Consider the following 24398-nt stretch of genomic DNA (forward strand, 5'->3'; position numbering starts at 1 on the left):
TTCTATATGATCCATAGAACTAAAAGCATTTAAGATGTGCCAGCCTCAGGCTTCTTGCTCCTTAAGGCATGCATGACATACAAACAAGAGACTACCAAGCACCCATCATTACTGAAAACAGGGTTTTTTAGTGATACTGGCATGACTAAAATGTAACTGCTGATCAGTGCCAATTAGCTAGAATAATCCTGTTAGCATTAGCTCAACTGTTCATTTATAAATCTCTGCAACACTAATTGTATTTGAAGTTCTTTTAACACTAACTCCTTTTGTGTGGTGATGAAAGCCTTCAAAACACTCATCAATGGAACAGCTGATATAACAAACAATCCTTCTTTAACCCTTTGCAGTCTCAGTGCTATAAAAGTAGTTCTGCATATTAACTATATCATATATTGAACAAGTTTTTATGTGGTCATTTTTTATATATGGAACATTTTATTATATATTTACATATATATATATGTAAATATATATATAAATTTATATATATTGCCATAGCAAGAGCTGTATCTTAGCAAATACTGAGTATTACTGATTATTGTCAGTGTGTATCCCACTAAGAAAAGTGAAAACTGCCCTCCATTGCTATTGTTCTTTATCAAGTTCATAACTTAGATAACAACATCCATCTATCCATCCATCCCTCCAAAATGAATTATATTTGATTTTTACTTATTGCTACTTAATTTGTACCAGAAGACCATTTTGGCAGGAAATACTTTCCTGAACTGAATATAGTTGACAATGTTGTTTCAAATTACTGGGCACCCTCATCAGCTTTGGATGAAGTTTTTAATCAAATCAAAATGGACAACAGAGAAAATGCAAGGAAGATTTCATTAAATAAATTTATTTGTTAAAATAATTTAACTCCAAATACAACTGCTGAGTTTGCATTGAGTTCTATGTACAATTCTTGTTTTATTTGAAACATCAAGGTTTAAACAACTGACATTGTTACAAAACAAACTGTTGCCCCATTTTAAGTTGCCAGTTGTATTAGAGCTCAACAATTAACTGTGAAATACATTAATTCACCCCTAGGAAACTCCAAATCAACAGCGTTAAGTCTGACTCCAGAACCCACTTCAGTCTTTCTTCAAACCCTGATCAAGAATTAACAGATGCACAACAATGCAGATAAAAGCCTCCTGCAGTTGTCAAACATTTGCTTTTGTTGCGGAGTTTCACAATTAAAGCCTTACCAGTGCTTTGATGGCACACTGGTAAAAAAAAAAAGAAAATTAAAAACAAACATGCATAAAACCCCCCAACCAAATGGCTGACATTTTAGGTAACATTCTATACAGGAAAGCAAATACCAGTAGTTTTCCCACAGAAAAGTAATGGCAACTGTAGCACTGGGGTTAGGGAGAGGCTAGAATCAGAACAGAAAATGTCACCAAATTTCTTTTCTTGATGCTCTGAAGGGGTGGGCAGGGGGATGGGCACAACAGAAAAAACTCAAACAAAATCCAATGCAAGTTATATACTCTTGATCTGATTCTGGTTTGTTTGCTTTGAATAATTTTTGTGTGTATTTTTAAGGGAAAGAGGAAACAGTTGCTCTATCATAGCTTAAAAGAATAAAAGTTGCAACTTTTTTTTTAAAAAAAAAACCAACAAAACTGGAAAAAATGCTGTCTTTGTAGAAAAGTACAAAGCTCTACAAGAACAGCCAAAGGAAAAGCGGGTCTTTGGAACAAATCATAATATTTTAAGGCATGTTATAAGAAATTTTCAAATACTATAATTGGTAATCCTATCAGGGTACAAATGAAACAGTGACCCAAGACCAGTGATTCCTGCAGGGTGGCCATGCAGCCGCTGAGTGGCTCACCTACCTCCCTTTCTGCTACCCCTATAACTTGAAAAATCTGTCGAGTGCAACTGTCATTGATTCAAGCTCCACTATCTTCACATTAGTGGAAATACAAATAGTGCATAACTACTTCCTCAGAACTATACAATAAAAAACAACACTTACACTTTGCTCCCCCAGCCAAGTTGCATGGTAGCTTACATATGGCCTATGCTTTTGAAAATGTAAGAGTGTAATGAAGAAACAAAACTGGGAGATATTTTCTTTAATATTTCTGTTACAAATTTACTGTGCAATTTTTCCTACATTTAAAGCCCATCTGCTTTATATCATGAACTTCATGTTAGGCTGTTCATACTCTACTTTGTGCCATTTTCTCGGTTGATGAACAATCTGTCAGGTAAGATTTTTAACATCTCTGTAAATAACCTCGCATAACATGCACTTCCAACTCAGTTTGAAATTTGGCTTTGGTTTGCTTTTTTGTGGTTTTTCATTTTCGCGTGCTTATGCAGTGGATCTCACACTGACAAGCTGTTTTGTGGATGGATTGTGCTGCTTGATTAACCGTTTCCCAATCTAGATATTTGAAACCCTGAAATATCATTGATCCTACATCTCACATCTTGTTTAAGCATGGCAGCTGACACTATGGGCAGGCAGGGAGTGGTAAGAGAACATTCATACCATCTAGTTTAGGCATGTGAGTTCTGTGACTTGGAGGACTAAAGTTAAAAGCCTAAGTTTGCTATACAGTCAATGGAAAGAGGTAGGTGCCTCTAGGAGGGCAATTCAGAGCACCCAAAATGGGCATTCAGATGCCAGAAATAAACGGTGTGCCTATCTCCCTAAGAGAACAAAGTACAGTAACGAAAGCTCTGCAAAGTAGGTGGGAAATGGGCTACATTTACGTTCTAGTAAGGCTTAATGCTCTGTGACATCTAATGCCCTTTGTCACACCGTTGTGGAAAGGTCTTGAAAGATTAAGGGCAGAGTTGGCCAGTTCTCTTCCGTGAAAACGATTTTCTTTAGTTATCATCCAGTGAACTATAATTCAAATGTTAAGGATATTTATGTATGGAAATCTGCAAAGTGTTTTCTACTCCAGTGTCCTTTGTGGCAGATGAGAGCGCTTTTAGGAAGTTCTGCAGATGGAGGCAAAACTCTCGAACCTAACTCCAATTACAGCATTTCTAAGGGCCATATACACACACACATACACACTCAACACACACACACAGCCCAGCACCCCTATTTTCACTCATTTAAACACAAGGAACTACACTGTTACTGCACAAGATTTAAAAACTAATAAACGCATGGTGTTATTTAGACCACAGGCTCAGTGACTGTATTTTATGGCCAATTTTACCTATAAAAGATCCAGCTCAAGACAATCTCTCCAGCATTTAAAATCTAAACATTGCGATTGAAAACTTTTCTATACTTTGATTGTAAGACTTTGAAATAGGTATTTCTGTGCCATTAGTCATGCAAATGATAAATACTTCACTGCTATGAAACTAGCAAGTCAGAGCTCGAGCATCCTTTCCAAATAAAATATTTGCTCCCACCATTAAACACTCCAATAATTGGGGCAACCTTTGAATAGTGTGTCAGGCAATTAAAGAGCCATTTCCACACTCACCTAAGGAATTACAACCGTAACTATTTCACCTCTGAACCAAATGATTTTACATGGTTATTCAATTTAAGTTTTCAACATTAAAGCTATCAAATAGCAAACTGGATTTTCAAATGTTAGTTTGGGATCACACCAGAGAATGTAGCCCTTAAAGGCAAGAAAAACTGTTGTCTTTAACAAACTAAAAAATGTAGGATGTTCATACTGTCCCACGAGGTTTCTGCAGAAGGGAACATATGGATGAAACATGGCTTAATTTTCCTTACAAGATGGTACTAGTTAATCTATTAAATTGTTCCTTGTTAGTAAGGCTCAGCAATTTTTTGTTTTTCATCACAGTTGCTTCCTCCTGGTTCAGTAAAGTGAAAATAAAGATGCTTCCTGCTTTGTAAACAGAGGGTTTGTTTGGCTTTTTGTAGACCAAAACCTGAAGCGATCCTCCATTTTTGAGCAGCAAAATGAAAGATTTAAAACATTCCAATGCCAGACTGTTTCTTCACCCGTCACTTGTTTCCAGATCTTGCCTCTCGTTTCACACACTGATACAATGTTTTCTATTTCAAGATGTGGGATAAAGTGTAGAAATAATAGCATTGATTTTGAAAAGAATCCAAACTATATGGGTCTCTGGTAGCCTTTTCCTCCAACACTGTCAGAAATTCTGGTGAAATCAACATAACTGACTGAACAAACTCAGCCACATGTGATAGTGTCCATTCTGAAGCGTGGTAATCAGACACCAAAAGACTTGGCTCTCCATTTCATCCTTACGCTTGTCCTGAAAGGTCTTCAGAGACATCCTCTCCGCGGCTTTCGTCTCCGTTTCCAAAAGGATTCTGTCCTCTTCGGAAATAGCTGCTGTTGTTGCTGTCTGACGTGACAACACACGTACGTTCGACAGGAACGACCCTGTAGATCAACTGACTGTGCCATAAAATTGCAGGTGCTCAAAGGGGAAAAACGGGTGAGATGTGGTCATTTAACCCAATTATATTCAGAGTCAGTGATTGACTTTCAATGCTCAGCTCTGAGTTAATGTTGCTACTTCACTACAGATGTATTTCAAGTGACCCACAAACCAGGAAGTGAAGTAGACAGTTTTACCACCTTACAAAATTTCTGCAAATTAAGTCCAGGTTAGGTCATTTTTAATGCTATTGTATATTACATGCAGAACAGCATGGATCATCTTTGTCTGGCTGTGCTGCATAGTTCATTTGTCTAACAATTTCCGCAAAGAGCTCATCCACCATTGTTTTACTTTTAGCAGAGGTCTCCATAAAGGGGCAGCCCCATTCTTCAGCTAAGGCTCTGCCTTCACTCAATGATACTTCTCTCTCACTTTCCAGGTCCACTTTATTACCAACCAGAATTACTGGCACCTTCTCATACCTACAGTTTAAAAACAAAAACAACAACAATAATTAAATTTTTAAAAATGGCAACATTCTTCAAATAAAAAAAAGGAAGAAAAAAAATCTATTTGCAAACACTACAGGCCCAAATGGAAAGAGACATTTGAATGACCTTAAAATTTTACATTTGAAAAAGTGTGTATTTCACATTCTAGCAATTTGTTGCACATCTTGTTCCCCTCAGAGTTTTCAGAGTTCTACAAAAATCATCCTCCCCTGAATTTTCCTTCCTTCCAGGAAACATGCCAGGAATACTTTCACACTACAAAAATGAGGAATATAATACTATTTTCTCTGTTTGCAATCTCCATGTGTAAGAACAGGATGGACATCAAACCCTCCCTTCAACATTACACCCTCCTTCTCCCTGAAGAGGTATTTTGTATCTCCTGCTTGGGATGACGATGCAACACTCTCCCTCCCTTTCAAGAGAACATTTACCTTTGGTTAATATACGCAGAACTCTCTGAATAGCAATAAATGAGACACAACCAAAGGGCCAGTAAATGAATTCTGAATTTGAGGAAATGTAGTCCGCTTCAAGTACTGCATACACACATAAGTACTGTTACATAAAAATATGTATTAGATAATACAGAATGTGTATCTCTCTCTTGCAGCATTCACATCATTATGCCAGTTAAACAAGTTGAAGAGACCAAAAAAATCACAATTAAGTTCCAGGCAATACTATCACAGTTCTGCTTCATAATCAACTTGGACAGCACAACAGATCATGTTGCTATGAAGGAATTCTTTACTTTGCACCTCCTTGTGAAAGAATCCTTGCCAAATCTTTTAACAAAACTGAAATGCCTGCCGTTCTTTTTTTTCCACCCTCACATTCATAAACCTTTCTTCAGACATGAAACTAAGTGTTCCATCAGGTTTCAAATTTACATATTTGCCACAGAAAAGAAAAGAGAGAAGAAAACACTGGGCCTATTTCCAAAATACTCTTACACAGGTTTTCTCACAAAAGCAACTAGGACTGAGAGCAAAACCACTCATGACTTTTCAGCACTCAAACCAGACCTAAGAGAAGCAAGATGGTACCTTCTTAACTTAAACCTGAATTTCTCCTCCATATTTTTCTTAGTAGTATTGCTTTGAGTCAAATCACTGGAGTAAGTCCGAACTGTGGACAGACAAAAGACGCAGCTGACACCTGCAGCTCCTGAAGATGACACCCTCCTTAAGCCACCTTCTTCATGCCTCCCACCCATCCCCCCTGCCTGCCAGGCAAGGCAGCAGGGCAGCACTGGTGCATCTGCCTCATCTGTTTGAGGGGAACAGCCTGTTTCCCCTCTGTCTGTCCCCACTGTGCACTGGAACAGGTACCTGTGTGCTCCTGCTGCAGGGACAGCGGAGCTCCCCCAGAGTCCAAAAGGATAAAAGGCCAATAATGTCTCAAATCACATCAGCAACTCTTACATCACCAGACTAGTATAAAAATTTGTCCAACTATGTCATAAAATGTAGCTGAAATTGTAAACTTTGTTATGCCTCTTTGCTTACTAAGATAATGTCATTTAATCCATAGTCCAGGGCTGTCATCAATAATTGCAGAGAATTCCCCTCACTTCTACCATTTATCATGCCTTCATTTACCATCTGAAGAGATAGAATCCATTTCTCACTCCGTGGATAAGTGTTCAAGCACAATGATATCTTTGGAACACTTGTAAGAGCTAAGCTGCCATTAATAAAGTACCAAAATACACACCAGCACCTTGAAATCTGTCCTCCTGCATTTAAACACAAGATAGCACAGTCTTTAATTACATAAGATGGATGGCATTCAACAGATAAAAAGAAACACTGAATTATTGCCTTATCTTTATTGTTCAGATGCATGCGTCCTATTGTATTTGCTATACAGCATTAAAAAAAATCCTTCAGTGGAAATGGAATCAGGTACACCCTTCACTGCATTACTTTATTTCTGAAGGCCCTGAACTTCCTCTCACCCTCCCACTGGCTTGCCCTCTGGTAAAACTGAGAAATTCAAAGCAGGTGCTTGAGAAATGCCCAGTGAAGAAATAGATGAACCAGAATTAAAACACATGATCACTTCTGAGTTTTGTGACATCACTTCAATTGTTGAGAAACATATAAGGAAACACATACACACTTGTTGCAGACTTATAGTCAGTTCCCCTGAAAAATTCAAGTGCTTAAAAGATTTAGGAACGCTAGAAAAGCTGGGCAACTAAATATCTGAGTGTCTGTATGCTATGAATACTCAGCACCTGGGAAATGGAGCAGTGGAAACCCTGATGTTTTGTACTAAAGAACAGAAAGAACTGATGAGCTGACAGAAAAGATGTGAAAAGCCTAATTTAATTTATTTGCACAGCACCATCTACGAACTATTAGGTGGAACTGATAGAAGCAATTTTCTGTATTGCTTTTCCTGTTGCATTTACTCAATTCACTACCAACCTTCATCACTTAAAATGAGATCCTACAGTCAATAGCCTTATTCACCTTATAATTCAGATTCACCCAATAACCAATAACTTTCCAAGACTGAAATGTGTAAGGAAGTGTTTCTGCAAAGCTCTCATTATGTCTCCTTAGCAAAAATAAAGTTGCTCTTGCAGAATACATCCCTGTACTACCTAGATTTTGAGTGGTTAATTTTACAGAAAAAATATATTTTATATATATATATATATTCGGTGTGACACATATTTTAGATTTTTATATATACTTATGCCTGTCTATTATAAATACAATTTATCTTTCTACAGAGAAGAGTCAGTGTCTACTTCCTAGAATACAGCAAATAATGGAAAAACAGTCCAGGGATACTGAGCAGAAGACTGGCTCTGGTATGAGCTGGACCTAAGTGCTCCAGCTCTATCAGTACTGCCAGACCCAAGCTGAGTAGAGGGATTCAGACCAAACTTCTATGTATCATATTCCCCAAGTACCAAGAGGATGATGAACTGTGTGTCTTCATTCAGAGTCCTAAGGGCCTTCACATTTTCCAGTTTTGAGTTCTGGTAACACTTTGTGGAAAATCTAGCTCTTGCCTAAATCAAACTCTACAACTCTGAAGTTGAAGCTAGCTCTGCACCCTTTACCTCTCAACACTGCCAGAATTTCCTGCCTCAGTATCCTGGGCAATTTCTTTTCTGATGAAAAGAACAGGGGAGATCCCTGGCTTACTACAGATTACTAAGATTTCCTTACTACAGCTGCTGATCTCACTGGAGGCAATTTCTGCCTGCATCTGGAGACTCCACCTGATACTCAGAGCTTTGACCAGCCAGATGTTGAACACCCACCACTCAGGTGGTGTACAGCAGCACAGGCCCGCCAAGGGAAGGGTAGATTCTCAGATATGGGGGAATTATATGATTCTAATGAAATCTGAAGGGAAGAAGGTAATTTCTTCTTCACCCTGTTGAATTTCAGTGGCTCAAGAGAAAAACAGGTTCTTCACAAAGGAAAAAAAAAATAAAAAAAGAGAGCCACCTTGCAATGTCCAAGAAGCAATACAAAATCCTTCCATACAACCACAAAAATTAAACATGGGAATTCACAAATCCTTCCTCCAGCAGGATCTAACTTACTCACAAATACTTTTAGCAGAGCAAAAGAGGCTGAAACCCCACCACGCATACTGAAGTCCTGAATCCAGGCTGCTGTTCCCATCACAGGATCTGTGAGAGAGCAGCTCAGCTCACAGTGGGAGCTGGGCAGAAGTTTTGCCTTTTGCTGCAGCCCACCTGCCCCTGCCTGTTCTGTTAGCAATGGAAAAGTGGCACAGTTCTGCTCATTTCTGGAACAGGAAAATTCAAATTTCTCAGTATGGCTGAAAAGCTTTGAGCAGCACTGATCATTCCTAATGAAAAGCATGAGGAACACCTGAAAATAAGAACTGCTGCTACTTTTGTCAGTATCAAAGAGCACAGTACGTATTCTGGAGCAAATATAGCAGAGCCTGTAAGAAACACTCTCAAAAATGTAGCAGGGGAAAGCTTGACTTTTTAAGACCTCTTCAGGAACAAATTTTGCAAGACCTATTACACATGTTTGCAGAACATGATTAAAGAACAAGGCACTTCACCCTGTTTAAATGATCTCATTATCTTTAGCTCCAATATGACAGATACTGAGCAGTGGTGATTCTTGAAGAGGTAGCAGGACTGCAGTCATTTATAGCCCTATGAAAGGCACCAGTACAGAGTCAAATGCCATCATATCTAGGGTTTCCACTACTGGCAAGGTACAGTCATTGCCCCATAAAAGACAATCAGAATGTGTTTGCTAGTTCTAGATAAATTCAGTGCTAAAACCCACCCCGTTACCCAACTTTAATGAACACCTGGGACCAATAGCCCACAGTAAATCCCTCAGTTTTCCTGAGGATGGACACCACAGCCACATGAAATGAACAAATACACAAACATCAAATGTTTTATGTGCCCCAGTTATACACTACTGACCACACAGCCATATATGTCACACAGCGATAAATATTCCTATATTTTATCTTACCTCACATGGCATACACATCATCCACATTTCTGTTTAGATTACTATGTACACTTTGAATAAAAGCTTAGAACATTTAGAAAGTGTCAAGGTGACTGGTATGAGAATGATCTTCAGAGACTTTTTCCTTTCCACCTCCAATCCCACCCAAAAAAACATGGGCAATAAAAACCTTCTTTTACAAGGTACTTCTCAGATTTCTGGTTAGAACTGTCATTGGATAAAGATAAAAACAAAGATGATGTGCAGTGAAAATATAATAAAAATGAAGACTGAAACAGCAAGAATTTTAAAACAAAACCCCCAAACATGCCAAGGCTAATAAACTGATCTGATTCCTTTAAACAGTGGTAGAGTTGCCCAGTTCCCCTACACTCTGTGCGTGTGTGAGTTGCAGTAGTCAGTACAGAAAAAAGTACAAACAGGTTCCTGTTTTCTAATTTCACCTTCTGGAAGTGGTGTCTCTTTTCTAAGACTTTTTTCCTGAGTTTCATATCAGACCCAAATATTTTCAACCAAATCATTCAGTGTAATAAAAACAAACCAAGATAATGCCATGTATTCCTAAAGACTATTTTTTATAACAAGTTTAAGTCCTGTTGAAGTTTTTGGAAAGATGCATGATGACAGCTTTATATGATAAAAACTGGGACCACTGAAATACAAAAGGTATCTATACAGGATAACTATTACTAATAATCAAAAGAAGTCTCCAGTACTAAATCTCCTTTATTACCTTCTATCTCCAGTACTAACTCTCTTTTATTACCTCCTACACACAGGGCATCTTTCTCTTTTTTTTAAATCCATTTCTGTCACTTTTGATAGTATTTAAAATAGGAAATTAATTTAAGGGATAAGGATATTAGTATTGAAAATGAATCAAATCTATCAAAAAACAATAAAAAAGAACTGTTCTTCAATTTAGACTTACAAAAAATTTGTGGTATGAATCCTCCCAAAATACACAGCAAAAGAATTATGGGTATTATGAAATAAAGTACCAGAAATGATAGTTAAATCTATTAGGTTATTTACAAATCCACACTAAATATAACTAAATATACTTTTGTAATGTAACTTGCAAACTTTGATTGCCTTCAGTAAAATCTGTCATAACTTTAATAAGCAGTTTCCTCATCTAGAGGAAGAACATATTCCAAGTGTAACTATCAAGAATTTTTCTAATCCCTTTCACATAATTACTTGGATATTTAATGCAGAATCCTTGATAATTTAAACTCACATCAGATATGGAGGATAAGAAAAGGCACCGAGAGTTCCCCAGCTTGATTCTGAGCATCTTAAACACCAGGATGAGAGGAAGCAATACCACGGAATTTTCAAGGAGAAAACCATCTTCAACCTGTCCTGAAATTACCAATTCTTGAACCAAGCAGCAGGAAAAAAAATGTTGCATATATACACACACACACACACTTCTGAAGCCATTACTACCTTAAGACACCCAGACAGAGGAGACATCTCACTTTTACCAAACCCCTATTCTTTGTATTTGGTAGCTTTAAAAACTGCAGCTATTAGGGGGTCATTGTACAGAATTATGTTTCCATAGACTCCTGCAAATAGACACCAATAAAGACATGGCAACACCAGTATACATGTATAAATGTGTCAGAGAGATACTCAAATCTAAACAAAGGTAGGTTTCTGCAAAGTTGGAGCGCTTTTCCCTCTAATGGAAATTATTACAGCTTCTCAGGCAAAACCACACAGAACAGCTGTAAAACTCCCACGATTCTACTGCAAACAAGTCATTCCAGTTTACTAATTAATTGCATTTAATATTCAGTTTTGTAAGCTATATTGTGTAGTGATTTAATTTAACTCCCAACTAAAAAAATAGTCTTAAAATAATTTTTATAAATGAGTAGATGTTAAAGAGTTTATTGGAAGTCCCACTGCAATTAGGTGGCTGAGTCATGAATCAGTTTGCTATAAAGAACAGTGTATGGCCTAATTGCAGGACTGGGATCTAACATTTTATTCTAGGCTTTGACATGAACTCCTTACATAGCCTTTGGGAAAAAAAAACCTCTTCAGATGGATAGATTGAGGTATATAAAGTCATGATAATTGTACTTACTCATAGGACAGCAAATTAAATAATAATTGCAAAACAACTTGGGAGGATAATATTAGAATAATAAATAACACCACACCATATCACTTTTGAAAAGACTTCAGAAACTTTGTTCTTGTACATGAAACTTTCTGGAAATAATCCCCTCAGTTTAAATAAAATACTTTAAAGCCAATTCAGTTCTGTGGGTGTTAGAGCTGGCTTCACTTGCCAATTTGGCTCACCACTGGTGCTGTGCTTGTAAGAAATTAAGAGGAAATAGTTCCAAGCAAAAGCCCAAGAAACAACAACCAACCACAGCATGCAGAAGCACTATAAATATCTGCTTCCCAACTCTCACAACAAGCACTTTTCAACCAAAGCACTTGCACACATTATTCCTAGGCAGCTTACAGCTGAGACCTTCCAAGGGACTAGAACCATGGATTGCACAACCCAACACACATACTCAAAGGCCATGCAGTAATCCTGCATTCCCTGCTGCAACAGATGTAACAGGATGATGCACATCATCTCTGTATGAAGGACACCAAAGATCTTTACAGATCATTTCCATTGACTTCAGAGAGAAATTCTTATCTACAGAGGATTTTCTGCAACTAAGATTCCGTAGGAGAACTAGAATAACAATAAACTCCTTCCATGTTTTCAGCCTGCTTCTGCAAGTCACTACAGATAGAGCCTACTTTTAGCTCTCCCTCCAGCTTTTTAAGATAAAATGTCAAGAGCAACTGAAAATTCAAAGGTCTATCGACATATCTTAAGGCTTCGCTAGTCACTAAAGTAAGTCCTAAAAATATATCCCTGATCGTTAAGATGTTAGGGAGACATTTTCTCATTAAGTTTGCAGAACTCCATGAATGTTTAAACTATGTCCCATGACACTGTTCCCCTCAAAGTAAGGCTGTGGCACAGGTGAAGGAAATCAGCTTTCCGAGTGCTGGGGATCACAAGGAGCCTATGACACAAGTAGCTTCAGTTCTCATCTACTGCCATTTCAGATGCTCTAAAGTCTTCACAAACAAGAGGTTATTTTTCACCTTAAAAAGGACACTTCTCCCTAGCATCTATCATTAAAATTCACAGCTAACACTGAAGTCTATTATCAAGACTGAAGACACTCTAAGGGATATATAAAATCTACCTTCTTAGCAGCAGGTTTGCTGGGAGCATATCCAAACAAGATTTTAATCCTTGAGTTCCCTCTCTATGCCAATCAAAATCCTCATCTTCACAACTGAGCATCAACATCATCTTGTTGAAATCCTGAAATGCTTGGCACATTTAGAAACTCAGAAACACTGGAATTTTCAAATGGGAATTTTCTGTTCCTTGGTTTAGCTTAAGAAGCAATAACCACAAGTAAATACAAAGCAAATGTTGTACCTGGCTGTTTCCAATGTGACTAATACCCTTGTTTCTAAAAGCAACGAGAAAATTAGAATGTCCTACAAATCTGAGATTCTCACAGCTGCAGCAATTTCATCTAGCTCCTGTTTCTCTACTCAGTTCATACTGAAAGAAGTCTAATTGTCAAGAAAACTATTAACAGATTATGAGGCATGTTATAGTTGCTTAAATACAAAAAAGTTATTGCTCAAAAAATTTCCAGACATTAAAGCTGAGCACCTAATTTTTTTAAAAAATTACTGCTACTAGCTGTAGGAATAGCCCAACATCCTGAAAATTGGGCCTCACATTTCAGTATTTAAGCTTTGCATCCATAATTGAAAATTATTCTTAATAATCATATTAGTTTTCTTACCCTGAATATTTTTAAGCCATATCCATGCTAATATACTAATGTTTATTCCAACAAAAAGAGCATGACTGGATAGGTCAACTATCTACCAATAGTGCAACATATAGAAGATTCTAAAATTAAAGAGACTACCATCTATCTTTTATTTGTATACCGAAGTCTCAAAAAATAAATTTCTTTTAAATGACAACTCTTTTCAGACATAACCACTTATAATTAAATTTTATCCTCAATGTCTTAGAGCAAAAACATTAAGCATCAAGCAAGAGGAATGCTGAAATGTGATTTAAGAGATGTGGGTTCAGTTTCACACCCTGTTACAGACCACCTGTGCAATTTCTAGCAATTCCCTTGAACTCTGTACCTCTGCTCTCCATCCGAAGAAAAGAGTTGTCAGCTTTAACCTCTGTTGCCTATGGCACATAAACACTTCTGAGGTCTTCCATCCTTAGTGATGGAGGCAATCTGAACATCTTGAAGCATGCAGTTGCAGTTTTGCTTGCTCTTCAACTGAAAAAGCACCCTGCATCCCAGCTATTCTCAGCAGTGAGCTATGAACACCACAAAATTTCGAGATTTCTTTACAAGTATTAGGAACGTTAGGGCAGATTCTGTGCCAACATCAAACCTGTCAGCAGCAAGAATAAAGCTGGTGGATTAGGTATGCCTTGAAGCAGGAACACCAGCTTTGGGGTCAAAGTCAAGGTTATTATCCCACTTCAACACCTCCAACTTGAGCAGAAACTGCAAAGGCTCACAATACCTTTAAACATACGCTGACATTGAGGGATTTCTCCTCCTCCTTGCTCCTCTGTACAAAACTCTAGCAGGTCATAAAACCTGCCTGTTCTGGTGATGTGGGACTGAATAGGTACCTTTACAAAGGCAGTGAAAAATGCAGATATCTGTTAAAAGCAATGTGAGCCTCTTGCACATCATACAAATCTATGGATTCCAATTGTTCTACAGTTTAAAGTTATTACATTGCTGTGTTCAAACAACAGTGATCCTAAAATGCATTACTATTTATCTATCAATACACACTTTGTCACAAGAAATTTCTCTCAGAAGCATATCTTGATGTGCAAATGTTTAGATAAACTACTGTAATAATTTAAAATATACTGTAAACTTCCTGTACAAGCAAACACTGACAAAGGTGAGGGAAGAGAAAGAAAGGCACCAAAGAGATTTGTACCAATTCAGATATATCAAAGTTTATGCCAGTAGCTCAGCTAAAAAAAAAATAAAATCTTTGCCACAAAATACTGTTAACAATCCTCCTGAAAAAGCTGAAACAGCATCCAGACTTTGTATAAAGAGCAGAGTGTGTAAAGCAATTTATGAGTACAATGGTAGGTCTAGTTTCTTACAGAGTCTATCAATGCTGCTATCTAAAGCTCTACTTTTTCCTTCTGCCTACAACTTTTCCCCTCACCATTCTCCAGTCCATAAATAGCATTAAGCATGTGCCAGTTTCTTCCATATAGCAGCGACAGTGTGTCTTTCCCACCAACAATTCTGACAGAACTTAATCATTATTTAGATTTCTAATTTGTTCCAGATGTTGATCTGGGCAGGAAGGGACCTTGGGAAGTCTCCAGTCCAACCCCCTGCTCAGAGCAAGGTCAGCCAGGAAATCTCAACCAGCTTCCTCAGGGCCATGCACAGCTCAGTCCTGAAAACTTCCAAGGACAGGCTTTCCATGATCTCTCTGGGAATTTGTCCTAATGTTTAATTTAGTTTAACTGTGCTGCAGAATTCAAAACTTACTGGCAGGTAATGGAGGAAGATGAGACAAGCGGACAACTGAGTTGCATAATGCTTGTTTACATAGAAAATGGGCTGAGAAACAAATGACAAAGTTACATAAATATTTATAGCTATTCATTTATGTAGAGGAAGTGATAATCATACTTACAGGCCTCGAGATAGACATATATCTCAGAATTTTGAAAGCAAAATGAACTAACCAGATTTTGCAGAATTAACTAAAGATCAAGCATAAGTTAATGACAACTTCAAACTCTTTATCCTTGTTTATTTAAACTATAAAATTGAAACATTTAGTGGATACATAAAGTAAAAATAGCAAAAAGTAGTGAAATTCATATGCATTTTAAAAAGGCCAGAAGACTATAGTGCTCTAAAGCATTAGTTCACTCTTCAAAGCCAACACACTCTTATATTACTTTAACCAATTTATAATCACTGATAAAAATTCCACTGCAAAACTTGTTTAAACTATTCTAATGAGATTTTCTCTAGCTCATTAAAATTACACTTTTACAGTCTTCAAGAATAGGTCTAACAATTAATTCAAAACCTTCTTAGTAGCATCACCCACTTCTAAAGGATTACAGTTCAGCAACAATCATGTTGTCCTGTCCAGTCAGAACCACAGGCAAAGAAACAGTTTCTCTTCCATTTCGAGATAAGAACCTATTACTCCAAAAAGTCTGTCCTCCTGACTTTTGGCATTACCCAGATCTGGCCCCTGAAATGCAAGCCTTGCTCACAAAACTGATCTCTGATAATTTGACTGCCACAGTCTAGTCTGCAGAATCAAGCATTACATACTGATACAAACCGCAGAGGCTTTTATTTATTTGCTTTTTCAAGAATTTGACTGTTTGCAATGAACCTAGCTACAGGTCACTAAAACTCAAAAAGTAAAACAAAAATAACAGGGCTAAATGGCAAACAACCTGGCCTGGATTTCTGCTCTTTCATCAGTCCCTAAGTAGAAGCTAAGGCAGGTAGATACTGGAGTTTTTATGATACTGCATAGCCTGAAAAGAATTTGGGTGTCTAGTTCAAAGCAGAGACTTTCGTTGCCCTAGAAACTAAAGAAGAATACAGCTTAATGTCCTTCAGGCTAATAAAAATATCCTACAATGCACATAAAAAAACTTAGCAAAAAAATGCTCTGTTGATCTTCCTCACAATGGTACAATTAGGGTGGAACTCTGCATACTTTTCAGAAGATGGACTACTTTACAGAAACTCTAAGCAAGTGACCACACTGATACAGTGAAAAAATTCAGGACAAAACAGTATAAAATGCATTTTCTCTTTTACTGCAGAAATACTATTCTTATTTCAGTTCCTTTTGACCATAGCCAAACCCTCCTCTACCAACAAAGTAAAAATCCAAGGCCTTGACGAGTATCACGAGCAGATGCTCTGAAAGCCTCTTCACTACTGCCAAGTTTCTACTAGAACATTTTATTTTCTACTTGGTAAGCAAAATCATTCTGCCATGACTTCAGAACGTTGGTGGCCCTTACCTTACAGAACAATTTATCTAATTACCATATGCCTACTATAAATAATTGGAATGTTAGACTAAACAGAGCACCAAGAAGGTTTTATTCTCCACAGGTTTAAGAAGTTAGCTCCATCTTCAACACCTCAACTTTCTGTCTCCAGAAATCGTATCCAAAAAGTGTATACAATCTTGTTAAATGAAACTGTTTCCATATCTAAAGATGAACAGACCAAAATAAGAGCTTCAGAAATGCCAGGATTTTTTGTTTATTACTTGTTTGTTCTTATTAAAATAAATCCTGGTTCATCTTCAAATACAAAATACTGCCTCCCAGCATACTACCTTTAAATGGAATAAAGATAAATATAGAGAACAATTTCTTGATAACTTCCCTACTATCTTGAGCATAAACTTCAGAAATAATTTTCTTAGGAGATTTTTTCATTCTTTCTACAATAGGACGGGTACCAATTAAAGAAAAACAACAGACTACTTCATTCTGAATCAGTGTTGTGAATATAATCCATTTGAATATCCAGACATTTCTTAGTAAGAACTTGTTTATAAGATGACATTAAATATAGGGTACCTGGTAAAACAGTGAAATCTAAACATTTTACTTTTTCTCACATACATAGATGTATGTGAGAAATGTATGAATATCTCAAATCTAATATTTGATTAACTATCAAAATGAAGCCATCTAGAATGAGGAACTCAGATATAGTCATCATCTCAGATGTCGAGCTATTTATATTTTAACTACTGTATAAATGTTAATTTCCTTGGGTCTACTCTAGGTTATAAAAAGCTCCTCTTTCCCAGAAGAGTTTTACTAACCTGTCTGACAGCCATTTCATTGTCCATGAAGACACTCCGTGGCAGCCAGTCAAGCCTGCAGCGGTTTTATCTTGTACCTGTTAACGCTACCGGCAAGGTTGGCCCCTGGGACTCCACCACCACCACGCTGCTGCACCTCTGGGGACGTGGGCACCTTGGCTGTGCCCAGGCTGTGCCAGCAGCACCGGGGTCAGAGCCCAGGGCTCTGGCTGCCAGCATCCCTTGGGCAGCAGAGCGGCTCCGCGCTGGCGCTCTGCCGTGGCCGTGTGCCGGCCCATGGCCGCTGTCACCCAGAGACGGGGAGGGCAGAAAGAGCAACCCATGCACAAGCGTGCGACAGAGGGAAACAGAACAAAAGCAGTGCATATGTTTCTTACTGACACAATTTTTTTTTCAGAGGGAAACACAAACAAGCCAGGCAAACCTAAGAAATTTCTTTAAAATGCTGCGAATTCCCGCATGGATGCCAATTTTCATATTGCTCAAATTAGGTATGAGACAAACAGTGTGGCTTTACACTGGTTTAAACAAATTTGTTCAGAAGCAATTTGGTGAAATAATTTTCACATGTAGACAAAGCCTATTTTAATTTTTTTAAACAGAAGATGACTGCAGAACCTGATAGAATCCATTCATTATTTTTTTCCTTTTATCCTGAGTCCTGACCCCAGATGGCTAAAAGATTGAAAACCTCTTGTGTACATATATGCATATGTTTGTGTGTATGTTTTACATACATTTTAACTGTCTCTCTTTCTGAGCAAACTTAATTTTAAAAAAGCCCATGTACTTCATTTTATTCCAAGAAACAAAATATTACCCCAATATTTACATGTCTATTTGACACATTTTAGGTACAGAAATTATGGTAATTTGTATACTTAACCCTCTAAAGTAACAGTAAGAAAATATTAGAAAAATATTGAAATATTTGAAAAAGAAAGTTTTCTTTTAAGAAAGAGATTATGTTTAAAGGTACTGTACACACACCCCCATGTCCATTACACCTTCTTCACTGAATCACTAATTAGTAACTAGAATTTCCTGAAAATAGTTCATTAATTATTTTTTCCACATTAAGTTGTCCTATTCAGAAAGGCCATTCCAATTAATCTGAAGGTGTGTGCAGAGGTGTGAAGCCTAGACTGTTCCCAGTCCTTTTAATCTAACCACATTTCTTGCTGACAGACAAAGTCTTTCAAAGCAAGCGTTTTGATAATTTCTTGGAGGAGACTGCAAACTTCAATTACCAGACTAATTATCCCAGCTAGGAAGGCAATACAATTGCTTAATTTTAGAGTAATGATGGACTTTCAAGGTGTGCGTTCTCAGCTTTCATCCAAGGCTGAGCTCACCATTGTCCCTCTCTGGCAGATGAAGCTACCATGATGGCAGTCACTATTTCTGACTAAAAACCATCTGGAGGAGAATTCAAGATTCCCCCAGTTATGTGATTTCACACCTTTAGGTTATTTGTTTTCTTTTTTGAATAGACTAATTTAAAAAATGATGCTTTTCTCTTTTTTTATTTTTTACCCAATATAGTTCTTGAGAAAAAAATAGAAAAGGCAATATCCTGCAATAAATTGCAGCAGTTATATTGAATGACCAAATTCTTGAGGAGCCATGGAAATAAAATATTCTCTTTTTTCAAAAATCATACTTCTTTCCTCTGTAGAGCCTACAATGCAGCAAATCTTTCCAGAGGTGAAAACTTTGTAAACACAGGGTTGTTTCTTTTTCTCCAATGTGCCCTTGTCAAGTCTAGAGACACATTATTAAGTCCTGCAATTCATAGCTTCTGCCTTCCCTCTTCCTTATGTTCCAGAGCAATTTGGACATTTTAAGTTCAAGTACTCCAATGGTAGCTTTCAGTATATTTTGTTTTCCTTTCCATACCAGAGTTTCATTGTAAACTTTGGTAGGTAAAACCTGAATTGCATGGATTTGTTCAGAGTTACTAAAGTACCCAAGATGAAGCAGCCTGGATAAACCACCTTTCCACCATCAAGCTACCATGATGTTTATCTTCAGCTTCTTGTGATATAATTTTTAGAGATACAGGCCTTTTTAACATGCCTGCTACAGTTTAGTCTTGTGATGGAGGATTCATATCATCTGCAAGTGTCTGTCACATCCTTCCCTTGAGAGAGGGCCCTGCTTCCCATTAAATGTTCACATGTTCTGTCTGCAAACCACCCCTGCAGCCCAGTGGTTGAGCTCTTGGCAATTACAGGTGTAATCAACAGTGTGAATCAAAAAGATGAAAGGAACACTAGCTCCAGTCCATCAGGAGACTGTCCAAGGACTGCATTTGCTCATTGTGGCTCCTGAAAACCACCTTCACACAGATGAGGAGCAAGTCTGCCAATTACATGGTCAGTGCAGAATCTGGGGCAAAAGGCCTGGTGGCAGCAGGACCATTCCACAATGTAAAAACTGGAACTCAGAGTGGTAATAGGGACAGCATTCCTTGCCAACCGTTGTTAACAGACCCATCTGACAGGTAGCAAGGATCTGATTTTGGTTGCTAAGAGATCTGGTTAGAAGAGAGCATGAGAAATAAAAGAGTTACAAGAAGTTTGTCTACAAACTGCTGGATAGTAAAACAGACTCAGAAATATGCAACAACCACATAATAAGACAGTGATACTTTGTTAAATAGCAGAGCTTACAAAATCCCAGATGGGACAACGACATCCTGTATGGTACCAGACTGAAGGTGAGACCATTAGATAGATACCCATTCTTTCAGTCCAGGCAAAATTACCAGCTGATCCATTATGTTATCTTTAAAGGTAGCAGAGGACTCTTGAACCCCACTCCCATCAAAACACAGCCACACAAAGCAGGCAGCCTGGCTTCTCCGCAGTTTTAATGAATTTTGGGAATATTTGGATTGAGTGAAATTCTAGAATGCATCATCATGCCTAAATTTTCTAGAACATCAAGGAGCACAAGGCTATTGATTCTCTCACATGGCTAACCTATACCAACTACTGGAGAAACAGATGGTATGAAAGGAGACTGCTGAGCATCTGCAGCTTCTGATGTTAAGTGAGGCTGCAGACACCCAAACATATGAAGATGTACCACTATGAAGGTAAGTACAAACACAAGAAGGCAAATTCACAAATCCCAAGGGAATAACAGAAAAAGATTGGATTGAACAAGATAAAGAAATGTACCAGGACTGGTACCCAGACAGACAGAAGAGATACCCAATGAAGGCAAACTAATCAAGTTTCTTCCTGTTTGATACTTAACATTAAAACTCTATGGACTCTTGACAGGCTATCCTGATATCATCATCTTCTCCAGTTTCTTTCTAGGAAGGAGCCTATCATCCCTCAGACAACTATTCGTATAAGGATAGACTTCTAAGCAGATTCTACTCCAAATAAAATTTTGTAATCAGCGATATAATATAAGCTGTGCATAGAACTCCTTCTAGAGAAGGGAAGCATCTGAAGCACAAGACTTGTTAATCCTATGCTGTGGATGACTTGATCATCAAGGCCTACTCCACATTCTATACTAAAAAACTCATACAAAGGCATTCAGAAACTCACTGCTCAAAACATACAGAATGAAACTGATGTGAAAAAGGAGGTAGAGAGATTTACTCATTCTGATGGCAAATATTTCTGGGCCTGAAAGCAAAACTGAGGTAGATAAATATATATATACTGGGACTCCAGAGGCATTTAGAGGCCCATGACCAGGAGACTGCTCCCCAATAAATTTCTTGAAAAGCTGCACCCACTTAAAGTTTTTGTCAAAACAAGGTATCTGTCTGAAGGCCTAGAGCTGAGCCCAGCTGAGCCACATGCTGGAACCAAAACAGGGTCACACACCTAAGGTCTCTGCAGATTCATGCAAGCAGTCAAGTCCCTCAAGAGGCCTAATTCACTAAACATTGCTTACTGAGGCTACTATCACAAAAACAGTAAGATATGCAACAAATCCACAACAGCTATCACTTCCACAGAAAGCCCTGGGAATAAAAGCAAGTGGTGTCAATGGTGTTTCTCACATTTAACATAGTACAGCAATTACAACCCTGATCAATGAGGTGAGAGACCAGCACTACACACCTCCTTTAGACACAGGAGTTTCACATCTGCTTTTCCCAGAAGACTGTTCTAACCACTCAACTGCAAGAAAGGTTCAGAAAATATTCTTCAATCTTTTTGTTGAAGATGTACCACTAAGGTAAGTACAAACATAAGAAGGCAAATTCACAGATCCTGAGGGAACAACAGAAAAAGATTGGACGTACAAGATAAAGCAATGTACCAGGACTGGTACCCAGTGATTTCTCAGGACTGCTTATTCTCTTTAGAGAAGGCACTACAAAAATGCAAAATTGATATCCCCTATAGTTAATGATCACCAGAAGACTCCCCTAGTCCAGGTGACCATAATATTTCAGGAAAGGTCAGCTGTTGCTTCATGATGACATACTGAGTTCCATTTATCTCCCATTCTTTTTAAATGTTTTGACCCGTGGCCAAGCCTGTTTCTCAAGAGAAAAGATTCTGCATATATGACTTGGTAGTTTGAGTGGTTTGCTGCAACAGTGTTATACACCTTAGAACAAAGCAGATTCCTAAGGAAATGACCCAAAATAGCTTAGTGGTTTTTTCATGTAAGGGCCAGGTCTCATTTATTTCTAAATGAAATGCATAAAAAGAGAAGGTTGGCATCAGGGAAAAATGTTTTTAAAAAGGCATCTGTTCCAGAGCACTGCATGTTCACAAGACTGATGCCAGGAGTGCCTGCTTGCATCCTGCACATTTGGTGCAATAACAAAACCAACCTCTCCTACTTCCAAAGCCTCCATGCATCCTGAGGAGCTCATCTGCTAAAGAATCCAAGCAGAGTGAACAGATTTAAGTGGTACCACACTGACAACCACCACTCCCCTCCCTCCAAACTTAAACCACACCCAAAGGAAGAAAGCAATGGGAGAACTCACTCCACATTTTCACTTGGACTTTGACAGTGGACTGCAGCAGCCCTAACCCAGCAGAAGGTGACTCATTCTTCTCTCTTCCAGGCATTGTAGGGAGTGACATGCAAGTCAGCTACCAAGAATCTAACTGCATCTGAGACTGTTATAACAGAGCAGATGCCTTCTTTAAGCACTGAGATGGAGAGCCTGGATTAAACTGGAGACTGAAAAACACTCAGACCAGCTCAGAATTTTTTTGCTTTGTGGGGTTAGAGGGGTATGGAAGGCATCTGATAAAATCCTCCAGAAGAAATAGTTCAACATGACCATCTTCTGCCCTCCAAATTATTAAAAAAAAAACCCAACCTGAATTTCTGAAGCTAAAAAAACCCGCACAAATAAACCACAAAACACCACTGTGTGACAGGCCTTCAGCAGAATTATTTCAGCAGAAGAGAGACAAATTCTGAACCTGGTGATACTAGGAAAACCTATTAATACATCAAGTTCTTTTGGCACTGGAAAGTAATCCACAGACTGAAAACATACCTTCCTAAAAACATGTATTTACAAGCACCAGTAGACAAATTAGGACTGATGTCATAGTTCAAAAAAATACACTTGTTCAGCATTTTGCATCATTAAATACAGAGGTGGGTGAAAAAAAACCCCACCAAATTATTTTTCCCACTCATTTATAAATTCTGGGGGAAAATGGTATAAGTCCCCAACATTTTATATTTATTGTTTAGTTCTAACAAAACCAAGGAGTTTCTAAAATTTCTAAAAACATAGTAAGGACATTTCAAAAGAAAAAGAATTCTTGAGGAGAGAATTTATCCATTTCTATATTGGTCTTATAAAGTTCATAGCTTTTGAAAAGACAGAAGCATTTCAATTATTTTATAAAATGTTTCAGGTAAGATTTTGTACAGCAGTTTAAAAGATGCTACAGCAGTGCTGGAAACTGCAACCAGATCTAATCAGATAAAATAGGTTGATCAGTCCTGGCTTACACTCCTTACTGTAAAATATATTAGGGGTAAGAGGGCAAACAATTCAAACATTCTCCTCTGAAAACTTGCTCATAATTCAGCAGACATGCTTATAGGCTTGTGGTGACCTATTTGGCTGTTTCTTGAAAGCATCCTTTCTTGCAATTAATCAGAAATCCAGGATCAAAGCTCTTCTTCACAACATTCAGAGCACTTAAGTTCAGTGCCTTATCCAATTCATTTCAAGTTCAAATTAAATTGTAGTTGAGTTGAAACTCACATGGGAATCTCAAACACTATTAATCTTTTAGTTAAGGTGGCTACCTGTTAACAAGAACAATAATGGAAGTCCCCAAACTATTCCTAAAAGTAAGAACTGTATTTTATTTTACCACGGACCACTACCCTATTACATCCTAATATTTTAAAAATGCTATAATGTCTTCCTCATTACCATGACTTTTGCAGAAGACAATATTTTAAAAATTGTTAAAGCTTCATCTATAAGACACAAGTCATATTTCAAAACAAACTAATCAATCCTAAAAACATTCCTTCTGTTTGTCCTTCACCTGATCTTTCACCCAGTCTAGGGCTAACCAAGGCAATAACTAAAATACTGTCACCATTGCATTTTTAAAGAGTACAGCACCCAAACGTACCGAGCGAGCCCCATGACATTAATGTTGATAAAGGATAACATGCCCATAACACACCTTTAATTCTCTTGTCTAGACTAGGATTTAAGACAACACAGCTGCCAAAATGCATCCAAACCATTGATACAGAAAGTGTTCAAGTTGCACTCATCACTGTAAACTGCGCCTAGACTGTAGTGTTTGCCTTAGTGCAGCAAAAACTGAATACTGGTCCTGGACTGGAAACCTCTGGAAAACAAACCCAGAACAGAACAAAACAAACCCAAACCCCCCAAAAAGAGCAGAAGCAAGCTAATGAATAAGAGAGCCCATAGAAGCAGATAGCTACAGTTCTTGTTACCTTAAAATCTTTCTACAGAAATCTTTCTACAAGTCACTACGTGCCAGGATAATTTAGCACTGCAGTCCTGATTGCT

At 37.8% G+C, this 24398-nt stretch overlaps 1 protein-coding gene across 1 annotated transcript in view; it reads right to left on the bottom strand.

The window, feature by feature from the left end:
• Positions 1-837: 837 nt before the first annotated feature.
• RAP2A (RAP2A, member of RAS oncogene family) overlaps positions 838-24398 on the bottom strand; it is a 31017-nt gene continuing 7456 nt past the window's right edge. The window contains exon 2 of the mRNA XM_071430948.1: positions 838-4862. Within this exon, the coding sequence (XP_071287049.1) occupies positions 4625-4862 (238 nt within the window). The 3' untranslated portion in view covers positions 838-4624. The remainder of the gene's footprint in view (positions 4863-24398) is intronic.

This window comes from Agelaius tricolor, unplaced genomic scaffold (genome assembly GCF_023055355.1).
Source record: "Agelaius tricolor isolate 1412-34295 unplaced genomic scaffold, bAgeTri1.0.p SCAF_7, whole genome shotgun sequence".
Lineage (NCBI taxonomy): Eukaryota > Metazoa > Chordata > Aves > Passeriformes > Icteridae > Agelaius > Agelaius tricolor.